We start from the raw sequence: 23,880 nt of genomic DNA on the forward strand, positions 1-23,880 counted from the left end.
CACCACCACCACCACCAGTCTGCTGTAGCCACCTCACTAACTTATCTCGCACCCATGTAAACACAGTGGCGGCGGTTGTTTTGTCTAGCACTGTGTCCCTGGGCTGAGCAGCAAGGGCATACGAGTGTGTGTCTGTGGGGATGACAGAGTGGGCTCGGAGAGGATTGGTGAGGGCTGGAGGGGGTTGGAGGGGGGCGATGGAGATATGGTCAAGGTCGCTTCTTGACTTGGAGAGGTTTTTTCGAGAGCAATGCATGTGACTGAGTGACTCACACAGGACAGGGGGCTAAAATGGGTGAGCAGGTTTTCCAAGAAGCACGCTCTGAACAACTTCTACACTTTTATGCTCTCTTGATCTCAATCAGTCTCCCTCTCTCTCACTCTGCGCGTCTCTCCCCCACTATCCGTGTCTCTCGCCCTCTCTCTGTCTCTCTCTCCCTCTCTCTGTCTCTCGCCCTCTCTCTGTCTCTCGCCCTCTCTCTGTCTCTCGCCCTCTCTCTGTCTCTCGCCCTCTCTCTGTCTCTCTCTCCCTCTCTCTGTCTCTCTCCCTCTCTCGGTCTCTCTCCCTCTCTCGGTCTCTCTCCCTCTCTCGGTCTCTCTCCCTCTCTCGGTCTCACTCACTCCATTTTATATTTCTGTAGGCTATATATTAGCAGTTGAGCGTATGTGGTGTATGTGTGTGCATAGTGAGGACAGGTCAACGTGTGATTGATTGTGTATGTGTGTCCCTGTTGCGCATCTCTGACATGCCACTGCACCGCGCCGGTCCAATGGTCAGTGGAGGACAGGAGGCAAAGGCATTCCCCCTGCCCTGTGCCAAATCACCCCACTGGAAACACAATGGGCCGCAGTGAGCCTGTCACACAAACATGCACGCACGCATGCACCCACGCGCGCACAGCCCCCCAGCTTTCTGCCTAAGAGCAGCCTCGTCACGTCACGTGTGCCTCTGCCTCCTGTCTTCTGCTGGCCGCCTGTACAATTTGGCTCCATACAAATTACAGCTTTGCTGCTGCCAAAAGTGTGTCTTTGTGAGTGCATATGTTCGTGTATATATGTGTGTATGTGCATGTGTATGTGTCTGTGTAAACTAGGTCTATATCAGCAGCGTGCAGGTGTGTTCTATATAAATTCTCTGATGAATAGCTTGGGCCCACTGTTTCTTCATCATGCATGCCACATATTGATGTTCTCCTTTTCTCCTCAAGTCCTTCTATTAGGTCGGTAGATTATTACAAAACAACACAGACTCTCTCCCATCTGAATCACTCTCACTTCCACAATCGTGCAGAGTGGATGAAAAGGCAGCATTGTGGCTTGTTCCATGGAGCACTCGACACTGAGGCTGCCCAGCCATCCTCCCCTATTGGGGGATGACATCTGAGGGGCAAGGGAGATGGGTCTGGAGAGGTCATCCCTCATTCCCAAATCAATACATCATAGCCCTTTTATACCCCCTACACTCTGTTTTTCCACTTCCTCTTCCTTCTGCCCACCATCATCATTCGTTCCTTCAGCTCTTCTCATCCAACAATGCATCCTTTTTCCCCTCCTTCAGTCCATAAATTCTCCCAAGCATAGTCTATATTCCCAACAGACAAAATTCTGTCAGCACTTTGAGAATAAAGAATGTGAAATGCAATACAAACATATTGTATCATTATTTTCAGATGATCTCTGGACATTATACATGCTATTGCTACTACGGGCCTGTCGACGGTAGGGCTGTAACGATATTGTATCGAACCGAGAAATCGTGATACACAGAGTCACGATACTGTATCGTGATACAAAGAGGCAGTATCGTGATACGCCGTTTTAACGTTTTGATACCCATCTGGTCAGAAAACAACCACATGATATGAAGTGATAGTGCTTCCAAGCATCATCATTATTATATAGAAACTTAAAAAAATATTTGTAGCCTCTTGTAACCAGTGTTGGGCAAGTTACTTTGAAAAAGTAACTAGTTACTAGTTACTTCTCCAAAAAAGTAACTGAGTTACTTCCTGAGTTACTCCGGTATCAAAGTACCTAGTTACCAGTAAAAGTAACTATTGCGTTACTCGCCCCCCGACCATGTTTCATAAACCACATAGAGAAGGACGGTAGACAGGTAACGTTACAAACAACAATTTATTGCAACATAATAAACCAAAGCCACTGGATGGACAAAATGGCTGACTCTGAAGGACAGTTTTTTATCTCACGAGGAGGATAATGATCGGACGAGCACTCTTTGTTTACCACGGCGATACTTCCGAAGGCAGTGATGCCGACATGTGAAGCAAGGATGTTCTCTAAGCACACACACACATTGAAACTAATTCGGTGACTTTATCCGATCTCAAGTCAGTCGGCGGTAGTGGCGAATGCAGTCGTAGTGTCCATACAGGTAGGCCTATTGGTGGAGGAATTAGGGGTGAGAGAAGTGGTTCTGGTAATGTTAGCTTGCGCTCCCTCCATTCAGCCCCCGGTGATCCGGGTAGCCACCTATCCGGACGCAAACGCAATAATTCTGGGATCAGACAAACACTGCTCACCAAGCAGCACACACACACTCATTCTGTCCCTCTTTCTGACTTCTACTGGGTGGATGGCAGCGGCGAACGTGGCCATATGTCCGTATGGAGAGGTTTTGGTAATAGAACGCATGGTGATGACGCATAGGCTACCCTAAAACAGTAACGTGCAGTAACGGAGTGTATGAAATTGTAACGGCGTTATACTGACAGTAAGAATAATTAGTTAGATTATCCGTTACTGAAAAAAGTAACGGCGTTAGTAACGCCGTTTATTTAAACGCCGTTATTCCCAACACTGCTTGTAACCTATTCTACGTTTGAACTATCATATTTTTTATTCATAAAGATTATAATGTTGGCAAATGTAAAATCGAAGGGTGTATCGAACCGTAGGTCATGAATCGTGATACAAACCGAATCGTGAGTTGAGTGTATCGTTACAGCCCTAGTCGACGGACTACAGAAACGTCCGAACTTGAGAATCTTATCTAAACTAGTAGAAAAGCGCATTACAGAACAGTGGTGTCAAACTTGGTTTGAGCATCCTATCTCAACTTAAGAAAATTGTATTACAGAAGAATCCTAACGACGAAAAATCCTAAATAAGTAAATTGTCCCAACATGGTGCAGTGCATGCAAACTGAGCGGGAGTTGCTGTAAGTGAGCTATGTGTAGAGCAGGGTTTTATGCAACACAGAGGTCTGGAGCAGGTATGGGCTGTGAATGTGCTGGAATGAGGCGTGGGGATGGTTTAGTTTACTGCCCAGCCTGGAATGTTGCGTGTGATCATCTAAGTCCACGAGAGGATCACATCGGACAGTAGCAGCTCCAGACCGTGTGTGTCTGTGTGCGTTCGTGCTCAGACAGTGATGAGAAAAGTATGTGGAAGTATCAAGTGTGTGGCTTGAGGCAGTGCATGAGTGAGACACTGAATGTGAGTGTGTGCGTGTGTATGTGAAGAAGAGACAGAAAGCAAGTGCATGAGTGTGCGAGTGAGAGTTTTGTGTGCGCACTGCGCACGCGTGGGTGTGTGTGCGTAGAGAGGGTCTGAGTAGTAATTACAATCTGTCAATCACGGTGGGCTAGCGGCAGCTGAAGAATCTCACAACAGCTTCAGGAATTCAGTCGGCCGAGGGATCGGAAGCAAGCGCTAGGCTAGCATTGTACCAGACAGCAGACACAGAGCAGGAGAGAACGAGAGCGCGATTGAAAAGAACGGAAAAGGGGAGAGAAGAGATACAGGAGGAGGAGAAAAGTGGACGCAATAGGGCCGCGTTTCCTCATACTTAACCTCCATCATCCTGCTGCCTCCATCCTCCTGCTGCCTCCATCCTCATGTTCCCTCATCCCTCCATCTCCATCTCTCTCAATCTCCAAACATCTCCGTCATCCTCCCTTCTCACCACCCCTCTCTATCCAGCTCTCTCTCCCGTCAATATACACCTCTCCATCCTTCCTTTCCCTCTCGCTGCCCGTCTCTCCTATCCTCTCTCTGGATGCAGACCAACTGAGCTGCTCTTGAATCTGGCAGCCTCCACACACACACACACACACACACGCACACGCACGCACACACACACACACACACACACAGGAATGAAGGGGTGATGTCACCCTCTCTCCTTTTTCCTCCACCCATCTATCCATTCTTCTCTGCTTCCTGCCAAGTGAGGTTTTTTTTTTTTTACAAACAGCAGAGCGGGACTTTAGGACTTTCCCCTCCTAGCCATTCAACTGGTACAGTATACAGAATAATGGAGATTGGGGGAAACGACACATGAAGGCAGAGAGAGAGAGAGAGAGAGAGAGAGAGAGAGAGAGAGAGAGAGAGAGAGAGAGAGAGAGAGAGAGAGAGAGAGAGAGAGAGAGAGAGAGAGAGAGAGAGAGAGAGAGAGAGAGAGAGGGAGAGAGAGAGAGAGAGAGAGAGAAACAAGGAATGAAAGAAATTGAAAATATAGATGTGTAACCTTATGAACGGACACTCCTGCAGTAAGTTGGTCCAACACACTTTTGGACCGACACTCCTACAGTAAGTTGGACCAACTTACTGTAGGAGTGTCCGTTCATAAGGTTACACATTCTCTTAGTGTACCTTGTAGCGTATCTGCTGTGTGGTTGAATGAACTAGTAGATATATGATGAATGGATCAATGAATCACACACAAAAGATCGAAAGACAGAGACATTTGAACAGAGAGAATTAGACATGTAACCTTTTTTAGCCCAAAGTCCTACCGTATGAGCCAGTGCACATTTGTGCATGTAATGTACTGTAAGTGCTAAGATGTGCAATAGGGTCAAAGACGAAACAGGGTTTTCAGGACTCCAAAAAATAAAACTGTTCCCTGACACCGTTCTTCAACTTTTTTGGGTACATTGGAGTGTAGAGTGATTAAGTTTATTATTTTCTGTTCAGAAAATAGTAAGGAACATGCATTTTACCCCATTTTCACCCATAAAATGTCATTCAGTGTAATACGGTGTTAAACAGTTGATAATGCAAAAAACATATAGATGACGTTAAAAAACTGAAATAAGCTACATACCATAGTAAAGGCCTATATTTAAGGTCTTCATCAAACCTAAAATTTCTAGTAAAAGGCATTTGCAAATAGTTTTTGCAGTGTTTGTAGTCTTTCACCGAGTGCATTTCACCCATTTGGCTTTAAGAAGTTTTTCCACTGAAGAGAAAATCAGTTTAAAATGCACAATTATTCATTTGTTGTATGCCCCCGCATTTGTTGTGCTAAACAAATAAGTTTCGTAAGAATTTGACTTTATTTTCACATAAAAATGTGCATTTCACTGAATGACCACAACTATTACACTGAATGATGCCTTGGCAAAAAAGCCTATATAAACAGCTACTTTTCATTGCTATCATATTGTTACCATCATACTACAGTACTCAACACCCTGAATGAGTGACAACAGAAATAGATGTTGTCAAATAATTGCTATTTTACTTAATATTGGGGCATTAAAATGTGTTTTGAAGAACTTCCAAGATCACAGGCTTAGAGGTAGGCTAATACTTAGGCCTAAAACAATAAAAAAGAAAATTTTGTCTGTTAACCTGCATATTTCGGGGATTGTGACTTAGGTTGTTCTGATAATTCATGTACAACTTCCAAAAATCCCAGAATCTACCCAGTAATATGGATGCTACATGGCAATAACAGGGTTATAATGGAAATAACAATAAAAGTCATAATTTCAAGTAGTATCATCATGTTATTGTATCTTAGAGTAATATTGCAACTTATATTGCCGTTTTGATTCTTAATATACAACCATGATCTGATTACACTGAATGAAATGGCCCTTACACTGCATGTCACTGAATGACATCTCTTACACTGAAGGACGACCAAATACTTTTCACCTTATTTTCACCTTTTTACAAGCACACAGTTAGTCACCTACATGAGACAATGACTTTGACCCACAATGTTTACTATGTCTATTTAGAAAATATGCTTGTTTGGATGAATATCTGAATATAAAAGTGTTTTCTTGACATTTCACTGAATGACATCTGTTTTTGTGGACGCTGTTACCACAAGATAAAAATACAGATTTTTTGACTATTGAAGAACAAGATTCTCCCTTTGCATCATCACTTAAGGGGTCCCTAGGGTTCCTTTTGATGATGTCACATATTGTGTGTGACTATCACTTTTTATTATGATTTAAAAGCACCATGTTGATCTTATTACACTGAATGATATCCAAGGAATTGAAAATCCGGACAAAAGTCCCCAGATGATTTGAATATCAAAACAAAATGGTAATGAAACGTGCTTTTGATACAATAACAAGAACACTTCTAGAATTATGCCCAGAGAGTGAAAAAAGAATTTTGTTCGTCATTTTGCATAATTATTCAAGGATGTATTGATGATTTTTAAGTTCGGACCATTACACTGAATGACGTTTTTGCACTTTATGAGATTATTTAACACATACATTAACATTTATTTTTCTTTAAATGTTACTGAAATGAGACACCAGACTATGCTGTTTATCAGCATAACATTCAAAATTCATTAATTTACTTTTTTGATAGTTAAATGAGTGCGGAACAAAAAAAATGCATGTCTCGTCTTTGACCCAATAGGCGGATGCAAGAGTTCAAACTCTAAGCTTACACACAAATTTGGGCTATCTACACACCATCACACCCAGCCCAGCTCAGACACACTTTCTCACACACAGTTGGGGTTCCTGCCAAGAACTTCCCCCACAAATGTAATGTAATGGGGTTTCTAGGCTGGAAGGAGGGAAGGAAAGAAAGAAGTAAGGCAAGGTTTTTCGCATGGCGAGGTTGAGGGAAGTTTCCAGTCTCCCCCTGGCCGGTCTGTCTCACTGAGGTGGAAGTTCAGAGTGGCCTGAGGACAGTAAAATGCAGGAGACGACACGCCGAGGCCATCTTCACTTCACAAGCCCAGAGGGAGCGCACGCTCCGAAGCTGAAAAGTGGAACTACAGCCCTATGGCTCACTAAAAGACAAGAAGAAAAAAACACAACAGTGTGTGTCTGCGCCCCTCACAATCTTTTCTATTGCTCTGATTGTGTACTTTGCATTTTTATTTATTCTAACATGGGAGTGTTTTATTGGACAAACGATACAGTGAGCCAATTTGTTCTGTGTGTGTACGTGTATGCATTTCTATGTGCTCTTTTAGCAACCGTCTCATTTTCAAGTGTACAAAAAGTCTACAAAATTGATGTTTTTCCTCTTGAAAACAAATGTAAATGAAAGAAGATGTGGTAGATCATGTTTCATATTAGTCTTAGATGAGAAGAAACATTTTCAGATTTATGGAAAGGTTTAAATGTCAAATGCCCTGTGGTGTGACTAACATTAATAAAATCTGGAATATATACAGCTATAAAATAAACCAACATTTTGAATCATTTATAAAGCATTTGGCATGATTACATAAATATTAACCTTATATTAAAAAATATGAATGTGAAAAAAAAATCAATACAGTAATATTAACTACAAGTTCAATTTCGTAACACAAATTGCGGCCTGCGGGGTGACATGTAAGTCAGGTTTGTGGACCCGCAGCTGGAAGGCCAACTAAAAGGGTCTTAAAGACAGGCTCCTAACCAGTTATACCTCAGTTATTGGAGAGTGGTGTGGAACTTTAAGGTGACTATTAACCTCTTAATATGTCTCTGCAATGTTTCTGTCACACAATGCTTAGGTTCATTTATGGTGTCCCGTGGTGTGACTGCTCTAATGGAAGGAAAAAAAGGTTTTTATGAGTGAAAACAGATATTAAGGTTAAACACAATATCATTATCTAGTTAGCATGAGCTTAGAGGTCAGTCACGAATGCAAAAGGATTAAAATGGCCACAATGCAGTGAATTTCCTGTGGTGTGACTTCATGTCCTGTGGTGTGACATGCTTAGGCATTGTATTACTCAATTCTTACTTATTTTTCATGCAAGGATATAAGGATACCAGGAGATTTATTTGTCACATTCACACAATTATTACAAGTAATACAGTGAAACCATGCAGTGAAATCACAGTTGTCTGCCTGTACGATGCATAGGCGTGTGTGGGTGTGGGTGGGGGAGGGTAGTAGTGTGTGTGTGTGGGGTGGGGGTTAAAGGAGCAATAGCAGAAAGAGCATTGGGGGTATGTTTGTGCAGAATATTAATCATTTTATTGTATCTTACAGAAATGTCACACCAATGATGTCACACCGCAGGACACATTTTCCCAAAAATGGCAAAAAATAGGCAAAATTCCACAGACCACTGACATTTCCATTTTTTCTAAAGAAAATTCCAATTTTTCCACCCATTTTTTCAGGAATTTGAATATCTTTCCTCCTAAGTGTGTTACGGCCTTAAACGTCAACCACCCACATATGATATGGCCTTTCTTTTTCTATATAACTACTGTGTGTGTGTGTGTGTGTGTGTGTGTGTGTGTGTGTGTGTGTGTGTGTGTGTGTGTGTGTGTGTGTGTGTGTGTGTGTGTGTGTGTGTGTGTGTGTGTGTGTGTGTGTGTGTGTGTGTGTCTGAGAACTGAGGGCCGCTCCCCCAAGGCCCATTGCTCTCCACCACTGAGCAGCTTCTGTTGCTCTGCTACACATCACATCACATCACACACACACAACAAACACATCTAACAGCCAAACACACAGCCAGCTGGAACTCATGGTGGAGAGAGAGAGAGAGAGAGAGAGAGAGAGAGAGAGAGAGAGAGAGAGAGCGACAGAGAGAGAGAGAGCGACAGAGAGAGAGAGAGCGACAGAGAGAGCGAGAGAGAGAGAGAGAGAGAGAGAGAGAGAGAGAGAGAGAGAGAGAGAGAGAGAGAGAGAGAGAGAGAGAGAGAGAGAGAGAGAGAGAGAGAGAGAGAGAGAGAGAGAGAGAGAGCAAGAGAGAGAGAGAAAATGAAGAAGTCTCAAGGAGAGGGAGAGTGAATGAGATGGAGAGATACACTAGGGAGAGGAAGAGAGAGCAGAATGGGAGGATTGTGTGTCGGCAGTATCTCTGAAGCAATAAAAAAGAAGGTCTCCCCACAACGCATTTAATAATGACTCTTCACCAAGAAACATTCAGACATTTCAAACACACAGACCACAAACACTCTGGGGAGTGTCAAGAGTGAGAGAAGAAGATTGTGAGTGTGTGTGTGTGTGTGTGTGTGTGTGTGTGTGTGTGTGTGTGTGTGTGTGTGTGTGTGTGTGTGTGTGTGTGTGTGTGTGTGCAGTGAGGAGGATGGGGATGGCGTAGGAGGCCGTTTAACTTGCTAATGAGAAGGCGAGAGAGAAGCAGCATCACAAGTTTAGCCACACAAATTGCTTTCTCTGCAGCAACTGTCTTCATGTATTATTTCTCGCCCTTGCCATTTTTGACGATGGGGTGCACGGAAATGGGGAGGGAGGGTCAACACAGTGTGGTTGAAGAGTGTAGGTGTGAGCTTGAGGTTTGAGAGAGAGAGAGTTGTGTTGTGTGTGTGTGTGTGTGTGTGTGTGTGTGTGTGTGTGTGTGTGTGTGTGTGTGTGTGTGTGTGTGTGTGTGTGTGTGTGTGAGAAAGAAGCAAATAAGAAAGGCTAGCACAGTGCATCTTGCAATGCTAATTCAACCCCAAGAGAGTAGGAGCAACACTGGGTTGCTGATGTAGTGTTGAATTAGCACTGAAAAATTCACTGAGAGAAAGAGAGAGAGGAGAGAGAAGGAAAGACAGAGGTAGAGGGACAGACAGAGAGAGAGAGAGAGAGAGAGAGAGAGAGAGAGAGAGAGAGAGAGCGAGAGAGAGAGCGAGAGAGAGAGAGAGAGCGCACGCAGGAGAGACATGGACAGAGGAATTTCTTGAAGGCTTGTACATTTCCTATGTATAGTATTTATAGGCCTGTGTGTCTGGATGAGTAAGACTCATGGGGTAGAATGTCTGTTCCCTCCCCATCACTCACACCGATCCACACACAAAGACATGCGTCTATACAGTCTGTCAGCCTGTGTCAAGGTGCAATGTGCAAAGAGATGTGCTTTTGCAGCGGTGCTTTACCAGAACTGTGAAACAGTAACAGTCAGTCACACACGCAAGTCTGTCGCCCCTTCCACCACATGTGACACCATCAGAACGGTGGCAGTAAATTGCCCACAAATAGTCCCCACCTACGGCAGACAGCTTTTATGCTGGCGCGCACGCCCACACACAACACCGTCAAAATGGTGGCAATAAATTGAGCCACCCTACCTATGGCACTCGCACCCATGACTGCGTTTTAGAGCAGAAAAATCCAGCGACAGCAACACAGATATTCTCCTCACTCTCTTACACAACAATCTTCTGTGACGGAAAATGTTCCAAATATAGGCCCCGTCTGTACATTGTTGTCCATTCGTGTATGAAAGCAAACCACCAGACGCACAGACACACCTAAATATAACTTCACCGTCTTCCTGACAGAAGTGAGCAACAGAGACTTTCTTTAACACACACATACCCACAAACACACACACTCACACATATCTGCAGTACACATAAACAATCAAAGGAGAATACTGCATGCATACGGTATTTCACCTTTTTGGGTTTTCTGAGAGCCTGTGCTGCATGTCTTGATAAGCGCTGATGTAAGTGCTTGTCATTTTCGACACTGCTCAGCAGCTTCTGCTGGCCTAAGCATCACAGCACTCAATGTGTGGAGGCAGGGCCGCTGACAGCTTTGGCCGAACCCAGGGACAAAGTCATATGAAAGGGCCCCCGATCCAATTCATACTCTGTAATGAGAACCCCATTCTGGAGCCCCTCTCCACCTGGGCCCGGGACAACAGACCCTTATGTCCCCCCTGTCGACATCGCTGCACAGAGGAGCCCTCTGCTGTGGATCCTCTCTAGCTATTAAGCTGGATTTCTGTCCCCTTGCAGAGACTGGGTTTTAAAAAAAAACAGCACAGGAGATATGACACATAGACACACACAGATGCACAAACGCACACCAGCACACACACACAACTGTACTTCTGCTTAAACAGCTTCTGCTTTCCTGCTTTTAACTTCTTCTACTTCTCCTCCAACCCCCCCACCAGTGCTCAGACAGACACACACGCACACGCGCACACACACACACACACACACACACACACACACACACACACACACACACACACACACACACACGGCAGTTCTCACAGACACACACCAATGATCCGGCCTGCTATACACAAGCCCCCTCCAAAAAGCCCCGAGACGAGCTAGCAACACATACTGTAGCGCTAATGAGCCCTCAACCTCCCTCATTCTCGCTCTATTTCTCACTCGCTGGGATAAGCTATCTGGATAAGAGACACCAAAAATCGCCCTCTGAAATCCTTGGCTTCCTGACAACATTTTTTAGTTTCCAGTTCACAGACATTCGTATCTTGAAGGTATATTTTTCTAAATGGCATGCACACATTCTACTCACTCAGACAGACCAACACACACACACACACACACACACACACACACACACACACACACACACACACACACACACACACACACACACACACACACACACACACACACACACACACACACACACACACACACACACACACACACACACACACACACACACACACACACACACATACACACCAGTGTTCTGCTGACTAAATGTCCTCAGATTCCTCAGGCAACGCTTTGCTCTGGGTCTCTGTCAAACTGCACACGCACACGCACACGCACGCGCACGCACGCACGACTTTCTATCCAGTCTGAATCCTTCGATCACAAACAATTTTAGGACTGTCTGCATTCAATGCTCCAAGTGAGTCTTTCTTCCTCTTTCCTCCAATGACTCATTCAGTCAGTCAGTCAAATCACACACGTACACGCACACACACAAGATTTAGCAGAAGGTGAGTATTTCACATTCATGTCCTGTTGGTGCTTGTCCAAGTGCAGCGAGCTTGACGCCAGTTAAAGACGAGAACACACAGACACACAGACACACACACACACACTTTCTTTAGGGGGAGAATAGCCCAAAACTCTAGTCCTGCTTCGTCCCCAACTGCAGTCTACTACAAGCTGAAACAAACACAGGGCTTTGTATTTCTGCAGTCAGAGTGTGCGTTTAAATACTGTCCAGAGCAGAACTCTATTTGCCACAGTCCCAGCCTGGCTTTATCTGAAAACATTGTTTACCCAAGAAACACCTGCATAGTCGTAAGTGTCACTCACATTCACTGCCTTTCTCTGAAACGGACAGACACAGAGACACACAGTCACGTCTCCACTCTCCAACCCGACTGCAAGTCTGTTCATTAACCAACTATGCAAAAATAACCCTCCAAATTTATGGTGCCACCATTTGTGCTCCCAATAGGTTTCCTTTCATCCCCCAAACTCATTCTAATGAAACTCAACACATCACATATGGATGACTTCTCCGCCTCGCCAACCCCCAATTCAACCCCCTCGGTTCGACCACCAGCTCCCTCCCTCACCCTCACCCCCACCACCGACCCAGAATCCATGTCAGCCAACATCAGTGTTTCCATGCAGTTACATCATCAGACGACTGGGCCTGATGCTGGCGTGCTGTGTGCAGGCGTGGAGAGGGGGATGATAGTTACCCCCTCCGGAGATGAAACACCGCGGGAGGGAAATGGGACAAGACAACACCACCCACCCCAACCCAACCCACACTACCTACTCCCCCCACCAACTGATACATTAGCCAATCAGGGGGGAGTAAGGTGAGGCATTCAGCCAATCGCCAGGGGGCCCAGGTCCCGTTACGCAGTCAATTGATAAAACCCAAGCCAGTTGTGACTGTAAAAAAAAGATCCCGGCTGCCCGACACAGCCAATCAATGAAGAGCTTAAACGTTCACTTCCTGGAGGTGATTGGAAACATCCTCCCTTGCAGCTATAGATTTCAGTGAGAGTTTCACTGCAGCAAGTTTGTGGCTCTATGACACGCAAGCTCAAAACATCAATGGCCACCAGGCATAGAGACAGAAAAAAAAAAGACTGAGGCAGAGAGAGACAACGGGGAGGGAGGGACGGGGAGAGAAAGATAGAGGGAGTGAGAGAAAACAGAAGGGAGGAAGAGAACAGTGGACGAGTGGAAGTCCCCTTTTGATCATGAGCCCAACTCTCTGAGGCGCACAGCTCTCATTATCCTCCTACAACACGCTCTGCTCTGCTCGCTCATATGATTGTGTATGGGGCTTTTCAACGAGCGCACTGCCCTCGCCCAAAACACTTCTCTGTCTCTCTCTTAGTCTTTTCCTCCCTTCAAATTTTTCCTGTCTACCCTTCTTTCTTTTCCTCTCTCTCTGTCCCTCTATCTCTCTTCATCCTCTCTCTCTCTCTCTCTCTCTCCCTCTCTCTTCAAGCAGTCTGAGTCTGGTCTCCAGAAGTCTGACCTTGGGAGAGCAGTGGGTGGGATCCAGGCTGCCCCTTTTTGGTTCTGAGGTGTACCACTGGAATGCTCCGGAAGTTTTGGGCCACTCCATCACAGTGTGTGTATAGATCTGTCCACAAAATGTCTGTCCAATGCATGATCTCTGGAATACACACACATCTGATGTGTGTGTATGTGTATGTGTGTGTGTGTGTGTGTGTGTGTGTGTGTGTGTGTGTGTGTGTGTGTGTGTGTGTGTGTGTGTGTGTGTGTGTGTGTGTGTGTGTGTGTGTGTGTGTGTGTGTGTGTGTGTGTGTGTGTGTGTGTGTGTGTTACAGGAAATTACCAACCATTACACTGTATCACTGAAACATGCCTAAGGATGGAGTGTTGAGCATGCTGCCCTATAGTTGTATTATTGCTCTTCTGTGTGTGGATGGACCAAAGAAAACCTATGCCAGAGCTACAGGGTGGTGGTAGGGGTGTCAATTACCAAAAAATGGCACAGTTCTCCATAATAATAGCTCTGACTGATAGCATTTTGAGAAACCATATCACACCCAGAGAGAGGGGGGTGGGAGTATTGAGGCTCAATTTAAAAAGAGGAGGGCAGTAAACACGTGTCTCTGTGTTGCTGACTTGTCGTTACCACAATAAAAAGGGGGATGTGGTATGGGGGCTGTGTGTGTGGTTTCTCAGGGTTTCCAATTTAGCACACTGTGACGGGCCATCGCACTGCTTGCAAGCTGTCTATGTGCACACACATACGTGCATGCAAGATTGTGTGTACACGCAAGCATACAGACTAAACCAAGAAGCCTGTGTGTAGCCTTAAAAAGGCTCCTATTGTCTCGGAGTGGACCTTCATAGATTTCCACATACAAGTCTCACCCTTGATGCCATGTGGCCATATGTGTGTGTTGCAATGCACCCATAGAGACTCTCTGGGTGTAACCTTGAGGCTGTGGGGAGACTAGAGGCTCTAGTCTAGAGCATGTTGTCATAGCCACTTGTCAATGTGTTTACTGTTACCAGCGGCTCCAGTGGCAACATTCAAACGAGGCAAATCATGCATAAAGTAGTTCCACTCGACACCGCATTTACTGCGAGTGGAGGAAAAGACCCCCACAACAGACTTAAGGGTGAAGTAATTTCGAAGGGAATAAAATGCATTTACAAGCAGGGTGGTGTGTGAATGTACTTTAGTACATGGAAAAATATGAATTAAGGAGTGGGAGGGTGTGTATAGTATAACTATTTACTTCAGTCTGCCCTGAAGAGCATGAAATTACAAGGCCTGGAAGGAAGTGCAAGTGCAACGCCTAGGATGGTGGTGTCGCGATGCAACAAAACAAAACTGAGAAGCATAGCTGTGGGATGAAAGTCGATGTTTGTGTGAACGTTAAGTGGTGTGCCTTTTCGTGGTCAAGAAAACGAGCAGGGTTGAATATTGATTAATTCATTGATAATCATTCCCTGATGGCTGCCCCGTGTGTCTTGTAAACCTCGCTGACATTGTGCGAGTTTCAATGAAGCTTTCCAAAGCAATCATAACATTCACACCCTCCCATTCCAAGGTGGCATGTTGTTCTCTCCCTCGGCTTAATGTGGCGTACGCACTTGACATCTTAGGTGCTGATTACACGTATGCAGATATTAAAATCAGATATTTTGTATCTGTATAAACACAACATGTGGATAAAAATAAAAACACCACTGTGACAGGTGCGTTTTAGCACATTAAATGGGATATTTTTTAAAACCAGAGTTTCGAAATGTGCAATTGTTCACGTGTAAATGAGAGGCCAAAAGCAATGAGTTTTCAAAAATATCCATATACGTGTTTAAACAGCTTCTTAATGCAAACTTCAGGAGGACCAGAGGACATGCTCTGCTCATCAATGTTGCATCTTTTCCAGGACCCAAAAAACCCTAAATCCATCCATCCGTCCAAGCATACAAAACTTCAAGTGTGTGTGTGTGTGTGTGTGTGTGTGTGTGTGTGTGTGTGTGTGTGTGTGTGTGTGTGTGTGTGTGTGTGTGGCCACGGCATAGTGAAGGATGAGCCAGAAATAGGTAAGACTGTGCAGCGGTGCGCATGTCAGAAGCTCTGGGCTACCTGTCGGCTGCAGTCTCAGCACTTCAGGCAGGGCCAGGACACCCCCTGCTAAAAATAAAGGAGGGAGGGAGGGAGGATGGGAGAGAGAGAGAGAGATAGATAGACGGCGGCAAGAAAAGATTTCCTGAGCCCCACTTGCTCCATCTACCATGCTGACATTGTCACTTTGTCACACTTTGCTTATATCTCCAAGATCACAGCTGGTACCCTGCAAGCCTGCACGCACACGCGCAGACACATCTTTACATCTGTTAGAACAAAGCTCAATCAAGACCAAAATCACATACACGTGAAACATTTTCCACTACTAGAGAGATATGTCCATTGAGAAATTAAGCAACCAGGAGTTTTCAACTCATCATAATGGCTCACCCACACAGTCATAAACATAGTGTCACACACAGGCTTGTTGACATGCCGTGACGTTTCTAAATCATTGCCTGGTGGTGGTATGAGAAGGCTGTGTGTCAAATTGAAAATCTGGAGACAGGAAAACAAATCTCTCTCGCTTGTTCTCTTAATCTTTGACTCCCCATCAGTCAATCCATCCAACCCTGACTGATGACACCCGACGGTGAAGCTTCCTTGAGTCCTTCTTGTCGACCAGACAGACAACTCTTCACAGACTTCCCTTCTCGGGGCAAAAGATAACGTTTCTAATCTGACAGCAACCCAATCACGCTACGAATCAGAGTCAGATGTTACCCAAGAGTGGCAACTCTGCTACAAAGTTGCTCCAAGTTACTCAGTAACCAGGGAAAGCGCACTGTCACGGCGCAGCAGTGCTACAGTGTCACGAAAAAGGGGGTAGGGTATACGTATGAGGGAGAAAAAACAACGCCCTTGTTTGCTGGCGATAACCATTTCACTTGAAGCAAAACTGAGAAGAGAGTTCTGTGCAGTTTGGTCAACATCAGAGGACCTCAACCATGTTGCATTTCACTGTGCGATAAGGAATGAATAGTCAGTACAGTGTGCGATGGCTTGACAACATGCTCTGACTGCAGGTTAAATTAAGTAGCAGTCGTGCAAGCTGCCTGAGGTCTTCTCTTCTGCTCTCCATTTCACTCATTGACACACCTGAACGCCGCGAGCCCTGCTATCATATTCGCTATAATAGCTCCAGAACTGTCCAACAGATGTTGCCGCCACAGTTGTAGCCTAGTGCACTACTGGAAGCGCAGAAGACATCACAACCATTATAATTGTAAACATAACAGTGTTGACCATAAATCGAACAACTGACGTTCGTTTTACCATTTATTTACAATAACAAGTAGACATGTGATGCAATTTATCACAAATCTAACCAACTTCACTACAAATACCACACCAAACGCTCCACAAACCCCCTATTAATGTTTGATTAAATGGCAACACTCCTAACATTACTAACTAGTTCTAGCTAGCACAACTTCAGGCTGCAGTGGTTAGCAACACTTTGGACATTATCAGTGCAACCAGGGTGAACGGAACACAAAACTCGTGATTTTCACGCCAGTTCAACTCAGTCAATCGGATGTTTTTCCACCAGTTAATATCGTGATCACATGCCACAGTTGTAACTATTCCCACGCTGGCGACGGGCAATGGATTCATGCCATGGAATGGCTTGATATCGCGACTCAAGCTCCGTAGACGCTGGTAAACGTTTCACTCACCTTATTTAATTAGCTCAGTGGCTAGCCATGCAAGCTAGCTCGCTAGCCATCTATCCAACAGCTACAGTGATGGAAAAAAGAACACAGACCTGTAGTAAACGAAACGGACACACAGTTGTTCTGCACACCCACCTAAATCATCCATCTTTTATTCTTCGGTTCGGCGCTGGGAACCGGGCCGGTGTTTTCTTTGATGTGTTGTTTCTGGTACACCTAGGTTCTGCTGACCAAATCCCTGTGATCCTCACTGTATGCAGCACAGAAGTTTTCAAGTCACAGGAACGCGCAGCGCAGGAGCCGTGTCGGGAACTCGCAGCTCGCTCCACCGTCCAGGTTGTGTGTGAACTGGCTGGCTGGCTGCTCTTGGGTGCTCTTGTTTGGGTAGAGCGTAGTTCATCGAATGACTTAGGCAAAACCCTGACATCTAGTGGCAGAACAAACTTGTACTCGCGAAGTGTTTTTTTTAATTAAATAAATGTATCCATAGCATGCTTTTAAACTCATTTGAATGCATTGGACTGGGTGTTAAGGTGTGGTGTGGCCTATTGCCTAATTTTGAGCTGGTTGGCTGTGAAATGCGAGGATGAGTAAACATATATTGTTGCAAGCTCTTAAAATAGTGGTCCAGTGAGTCTAGCAGTCAAGAGGAGGCCTCCAAGCATTTTGTGTGCTTGAAATGTTCTGAGCAAAATACAGTAGACTGGAAGAGGCAACACAACTTCATTTTTTAAAAAGTAGGTCCTAATACTTTTCTAACATTTTCAGAGGGTAGACCTATTGTAAGGGAGGAGTAAGTTAAGACTTGTTTTGAACGGCTCCCAGCCACACTCCAAGTTCCAAGCATGCATGTGACTCGGATTTGGACACCAGCCATTTCCACAGGTGGCAAAGTAGTCAGTGGACAGCAGCAGACAGTTTGTCAACTTTTAATTAAGCTTTCATCAGACATGGCCTATTTCTGGCATTTGACCAAAACACATTGTTTTAACCCATGTGTCAACTGCCCTGTTTTTGTATGAGATAAATTCTTGGATTCCACACTTGATGAAGTTGTCAGTAACTCAGCTTGTTTAAGTTTAATGATGAACCCCCAACTGCCTAGGCTAGTGTAACACTTTCTCATGTTACAGGGCACCCTTGCAGCATCGAATCCTTAATAATGACGTGACACATTGACTCTCAAATTAATTTGCCTACCTCATAGTGTTTTAACAAAGACTGTCTAAGATTGCACAACAGCTCATGTGGAGTGTGGTAACTGGTATCTGGGCAAAAGTTTGTAAATAGCTCAGCTTATACAAAAATAAAAATGGTCTTTAACAGGGACAGGTCTAAGAGTAATGAAACTTAATCTATTATTACATTTTACTTATGACCATCGGTAACTCAATATATGGCTTGCTTATTCATGACATTCGATCGGACTGTATCCTATTTTTTATGATGCAAGTCGCATGTTGAGCCATATAGGCCTACTTTTACGACATATTTCTAGGTCATAGTGGTTATTTTAAAACTATGTGATGTGATGAGTGAAAAGCTGAAAAGGTCAAAAGGCCAAAAAAGGATGTAAAAACACCAATAATTTCCCATTCTGAATTGCTGATTTCAAGTACTTTATCATGACTTCCTTGAAAAAATTCTGGGCGAGTTATTTTTCTAGCTTCATGTCTGGCAACACTGTCATACAGTAAAAGACATTACTGAGCGCCAGACAGACCATAAAGGAGACATCGGAAAAGGTCAAACTTGTCCACAGTAACTGTTAAATTCTTTGCCTGTCTGTGAAATTTGAAAGCAAGTGGGCTAACCACCCACCCACACACGCAAACATACGCACGCACACACACACACACACACACACACACACACACACACACACACACACACACACACACACACACACACACACACACACACACACACACACACACACACACACACACACATACGCATGCACACATGCGTGCACACACAAATACACACACAGACACACACACGCATACAGATATGCATGCATGCTCACAGGCGCAAACACACACACACACACACACACACGCACGCACGCACACACACACACACACACACACACACACACACACACACACACACACACACACACACACACACACACACACACACACACACACACACACACACACTCTGTTGCACACATATACACACACAGACACATACACACACACACACACACACACACACTCTGTTGCACACATATACACACACACACACACACACACACACACACACACACACACACACACACAAACACACACACACGCACACACTGAAGACGCACATAGGCCTACTGATAAAAAAACAAGTGAAGGAGATTGTTTTTGTGTGTATAACAGGCCCAGGCCAGGCCCACACAAATAGATCAGCGTCTGTCTTGAGCGGTGATGGTTTTGGGCGAGCTAGGCATTCCGCGGGGGCCTTTTGGGTCGTCATTAGACAGCCAGGCTCCTGAGATATCCCATGTTGCCACAGCTGTAAACAGCTTCTTAACAGGGCCGCTAAAGGGGCCCCCGCCACCACAGTGTTACTGGGGGAGACAAGTTGAGATACAGAGGCCATTACATTTGTCATCATGTTACAGGAGCCCCCCAGCACTTCTGTACTGTATGCTCATTTGTTTATCTCTTGCTCGTCTCTCTTGCTCATTCTCTGTGGCTGTTTTGTCTCCCACTCACTCACTCCCTTGCCAGTCACATAGCTACTGGATATCCATGGTTGTGGTGTTGGTGTGCTTATATCTGTCTGTCTCTCTGTCTGCCTGCCTGCCTGCCTGCCTGCCTGCCTGTCTGTCTGTCTGTCTGTCTGCCTGCTTGCCTGTTGGTCTGTCTGTCTGTCTGTCTGTCTGTCTGTCTGTCTGTCTGTCTGTCTGTCTGTCTGTCTGTCTGTCTGCATGCCTGTTTGTGTATAGGAATATTTTTACCCGGCATGTTCAGGAAAAAGTATTACCCTCGTACATGTCAGTTTACGACGTGTCTGTTGAAAGTGCTCATAAACAGTGTGTGCATTTTCCTTTTTTTTGTTTCCTGACTTTCGCATATTGTGTTTGGTGATATTTCTCTGCAGTCATATTTTCCCCTGTGCTCAAAGCAATATTTTTCAGTACATTGAATATACAGTAGCCTGTATATTTACCGTGCTTGGTCATGTGTCATATGTGTTGTCTGTGGATGTGCACAACCACACACCTCCCAAGAAGCTCCAGCACCAGCACTTGTGAGTTGTGGAAGCACAAGAGTTTATTTGTTTGCACAGTTGCAGGGTGGCATTGGCACAGTTGCAGCGGGGCACAGGCATGTGTGTGGCATGTGTGTGTGTGTGTGAGTGTGTGTGTGTGTGTGAGTGTGTGTGTTTGTGTGTGTGTGTGTGTGTGGTGACTGCTGGCAAACACAAGTATACACAGCGTGCATGGAGGACGAAGAGAGAGAGGGAGATATGGAACTAGGGGGTCAATTTCATGTTTTATTCTGGATGTAAATTTAGCTGGGGGTGTGGAACGCCCCCTTCTGGTGCCACTGCAGATCGCGCACACGCCGCACGGCCTGGATCTGAGGGGTCTGGGCTCCAAACTCAGCAGGGTCCTTGTACTCGCCCTTCTCCAACAGGTACTGGTAGCCACGGTAACCAGGGTACTGATAACCCACCCACCTGTGGCAATAAAGAAAATGGCAGCCAGGTCAACAAAACAGTGCTACTTTCCTGCTGTGTGATGAAGGTTTAGTGCAGACTGAAGAGATACCACTGAGAGCCTGATATTGCTTTTCTAGTCCATATGATGTAACAAGGGTACTGCTATCCCAACCACCTGCATAAATGAACAAAATGTCTGTTCAGTCAACAAAAGTGTAATGTAAATGTAATGTAATGCAATGTAATATAAATACAGTACTGTAATTACTGTAATGTGAAATAGTGCCATTTTACTGCTGTTTGATGAAACATCAGTGGAGAATCTAAATATGAGAGGCTGATGTTGCCTGTCTGACCTAGATTATGTAGTCTGATTGTCAGTGGTGCCAGTGTGGGACTCACGTGCCGCTGTGGACGCGCACCGACGACACCTTTTCCTGGTAGCCGTGGGCATAGAAGCTGGGGACGTCGTCGTCAACAATTTCAATCTTCTTGCCGGCGTAGCTAGGGCCTTCATACAGCACAATCTTATGGTCCTGGCTGTCCTGTATGTATGACACACAAGCGTACAGCAGACACAGTGTGTGAAATGTGAGTGAAACCAGCATGTGCAATGAAAGGCTCTGTCTCAGTCAGCACATGCAGAGGATCTCGTGGAGACAGGCAGCTAAACAAACCTGCTCAGTGGAGGACGTGCTGATGCCGGCATGCATAGACAAACACACCAGACAAGCAGATGGTGGAACAGTCAGACCACAGACACAGTAGATGAACAAGGATGAGAGAGAGAGAGAGAGAGAGAGAGAGAGAGAGAGAGAGAGAGAGAGAGAGAGAGAAGGCAGAGAGAGAGAGAAGGCAGAGATAGAGAGAGAGAGATCCAGATAGAGATATATAGAGAGAGAGATCCAGATAGAGATAGAGAGAGAAGTGGAGAGTAAAATATCTGTTAAGGATGTAAAAAAGAGTAGAGCAGAATTGGAGGAAGACTGAAGGAGAACGGTGGGGGGGGGGCGGTATAAGTGAGGGAGGGCAAGGCGTCAGGAAGTAAATGAAGAAGGACACCAAGCAGAGTCTGAGAGAGAGCCAGACAGATGGAGATGCAGCATGTAGGCAGCAGGCAGCAGGGCAGGCCTATACTGCACGGTAGAGTCTCACCACTTTGATGGGGCGGAAGGAGAGGAGGCTGTCGCTGCGTCTGCTGTTGGTCCAGGAGTCCCAGCGAGGATACTCCCCCTTCTCCAGCACAAACTGCTCCCCCTTGCAGCCCGCCTGCTCATAGGCCACCCATCTGTGGAGAGCAGGGGAGGAGGGAGGGAGGGAGGAGAGCAGGGGGGGCAGGTTATTTGGACAGCAGGGTGAAGAGAGTGGACAGAGGTGGGGGTTGGTGAGAGTTGTTTGAGTGAGATGGGGCTTACAGTAATTACAGTAATTGATTAAAAACCAAATGGAGGATTATTAATGTATTAGGACACACGCAACCAAGAGACAGTCACGACGTAGCCTATATAACGACTATGACAAAATATGTAACATTGGCATGTTGTGGTGAGCCACAGCCAATTTTTTTCCACATTAAATCCAATGGTCATACTATATTATGGTGTTTAAATAACTATTAACCCCTTTGCACAGAGCCTCTGTTATAACCTTACTGTCACCAAAATTGTAATGACCAAGTCCTAGCAATGTCATGGCAATGTAATGTTATGATGTCGTGCAGTCCGCTGGCGGGCCCATCTGTGCAAAGAGGTTGTACTATTTTGGTCCGGCCCGGCCGAAAATGAGGGAACAGAAATTAAAATTTGTCTCTGCTTTGATTTCAAAACTGAGATCAAAACTGAGGCATTTTTCACTCACAACCTATAAAGGTATACTACTTCTGAACAGTGTAGAGTGTACAGTGCAGATGCGACTCACGGTCCACAGAAGACCAGGAGGGAGCCCACCCGCTCCACTCCAGCCTCCTGCAGGTTGGGACAAGGCCCCGTCAGCTCATGGCAACGGCCCTGGAAGTTCTCCTGCTCGAAGATGGCCAGCTGGGGGAGATTATGGAAAAATAAGGACAGAGGAGCGGAGTAAAATGAGAACATATGAGGGAAAAAAACATGAATAAGTTACAAAGAGAGAGAAAAAGGAAACGGAGTGAACGGAAGACAAAGGCAGACTGCAGAGAAACTACGAAGACCCTGAAGGAACTAGAAGATCAAGTGTCAGTGACCTAGAAGAAGTATCTACTCCATGCCATCTCTATTTTTTTCTACATTCTACAGTGCAACGGATAATAATTACCATTCAGGCCAGGACTGTTTTTGGAGCAAGCTGTTAAGAAATCAACATGAAGTTTCAGTTGGCGAAAACGTAATAATAATAAAACTATATTATCATAGCACAGTGAATTCATCTGCTAAATCAGATTCTTAATAAGGCAGTGTTAGGATGCTGATTCCCCATTGAAAATGGCTACATATACACTAAAAGCAATGAAAGCTATTAAAAAAAGTTTGATTTGTGGATATCATGTCAAATTCATGCTTTGAAAATGTAAAATTATTCTTATAGCTTATTTGTCATTGGACTGTATAACAGCCTTTGTTTGTAGAGAAGCCCCTGTATAACTTCAATATCTGCATAGCCACTGAATCAGTAAATATTGCAGCGTTCATTCAACTGTTTGTGTGTTGAATTAACACAGCAAAATGTTGAATTAACACTGCGGGGATGTAAAATGTGGGGGAAATGTAGTTGGCGGAGACGAGAGCACCTTGAATGCAGGCAGGCCGGGCTGCTGCTGTTTAGCTGCAGGGGTGGGGTTGTCAGTGGCCATGATGAACCGGGATGGGATGGAATGGAATGCGATGAAAAGGAAATCTCTGAATGAAAAACAAAAAAAAGGCAAAACAGAACAACATGCAGCGCTGAGAAATGATTTTTCCCTTCCCAAAAGAAGAAAAAACCTTTAGAGCTTGGCCAAAATTCACCATCTGTTTTGCATGATATGAAATGCCCAGGGAAACACCTTGTCTAGCCACAA

The 23,880-nt window shown here is 45.0% G+C and overlaps 2 protein-coding genes across 2 annotated transcripts in view; both read right to left on the minus strand.

Annotated features, from left to right (window-relative positions):
• The window catches only part of pxna (paxillin a), a 57,881-nt gene extending 40,468 nt beyond the window's left edge, over positions 1 to 17,413 (minus strand). Inside the window, exon 1 of the mRNA XM_063210831.1 lies at positions 17,319 to 17,413. Coding sequence (XP_063066901.1) covers positions 17,319 to 17,331 — 13 coding nt within the window. The 5' untranslated portion in view covers positions 17,332 to 17,413. The remainder of the gene's footprint in view (positions 1 to 17,318) is intronic.
• Positions 17,414 to 20,698: 3,285 nt separating this feature from the next.
• On the minus strand, positions 20,699 to 23,680 carry LOC134459076 (beta-crystallin B2-like). Its single transcript, XM_063211413.1, has 5 exons — positions 23,611 to 23,680; positions 22,767 to 22,885; positions 22,005 to 22,137; positions 21,252 to 21,394; positions 20,699 to 20,867 (listed from the first exon to the last, which is right to left on the minus strand). The coding sequence occupies exons 1-5, from the start codon at positions 23,671 to 23,673 to the stop codon at positions 20,699 to 20,701; spliced, it is 627 nt and encodes a 208-aa protein (XP_063067483.1). The 5' UTR covers positions 23,674 to 23,680.
• Between the last annotated feature and the right edge of the window lie 200 nt (positions 23,681 to 23,880).

Source organism: Engraulis encrasicolus, chromosome 11 (genome assembly GCF_034702125.1).
Source record: "Engraulis encrasicolus isolate BLACKSEA-1 chromosome 11, IST_EnEncr_1.0, whole genome shotgun sequence".
Lineage (NCBI taxonomy): Eukaryota > Metazoa > Chordata > Actinopteri > Clupeiformes > Engraulidae > Engraulis > Engraulis encrasicolus.

Excerpts from the sequence above, each read along its gene's own strand:
- LOC134459076 (XM_063211413.1), bottom strand. The coding sequence starts at position 23,673 with ATGGCCACTGACAACCCCACCCCTGCAGCTAAACAGCAGCAGCCCGGC. Across the intron at positions 22,886-23,610 it reads CCGGCCTGCCTGCATTCAAG|CTGGCCATCTTCGAGCAGGA; the intron begins GTGCTCTCGTCT and ends AATCTCCCCCAG. Across the intron at positions 20,868-21,251 it reads GTGCGCGTCCACAGCGGCAC|GTGGGTGGGTTATCAGTACC; the intron begins GTGAGTCCCACA and ends TTATTGCCACAG.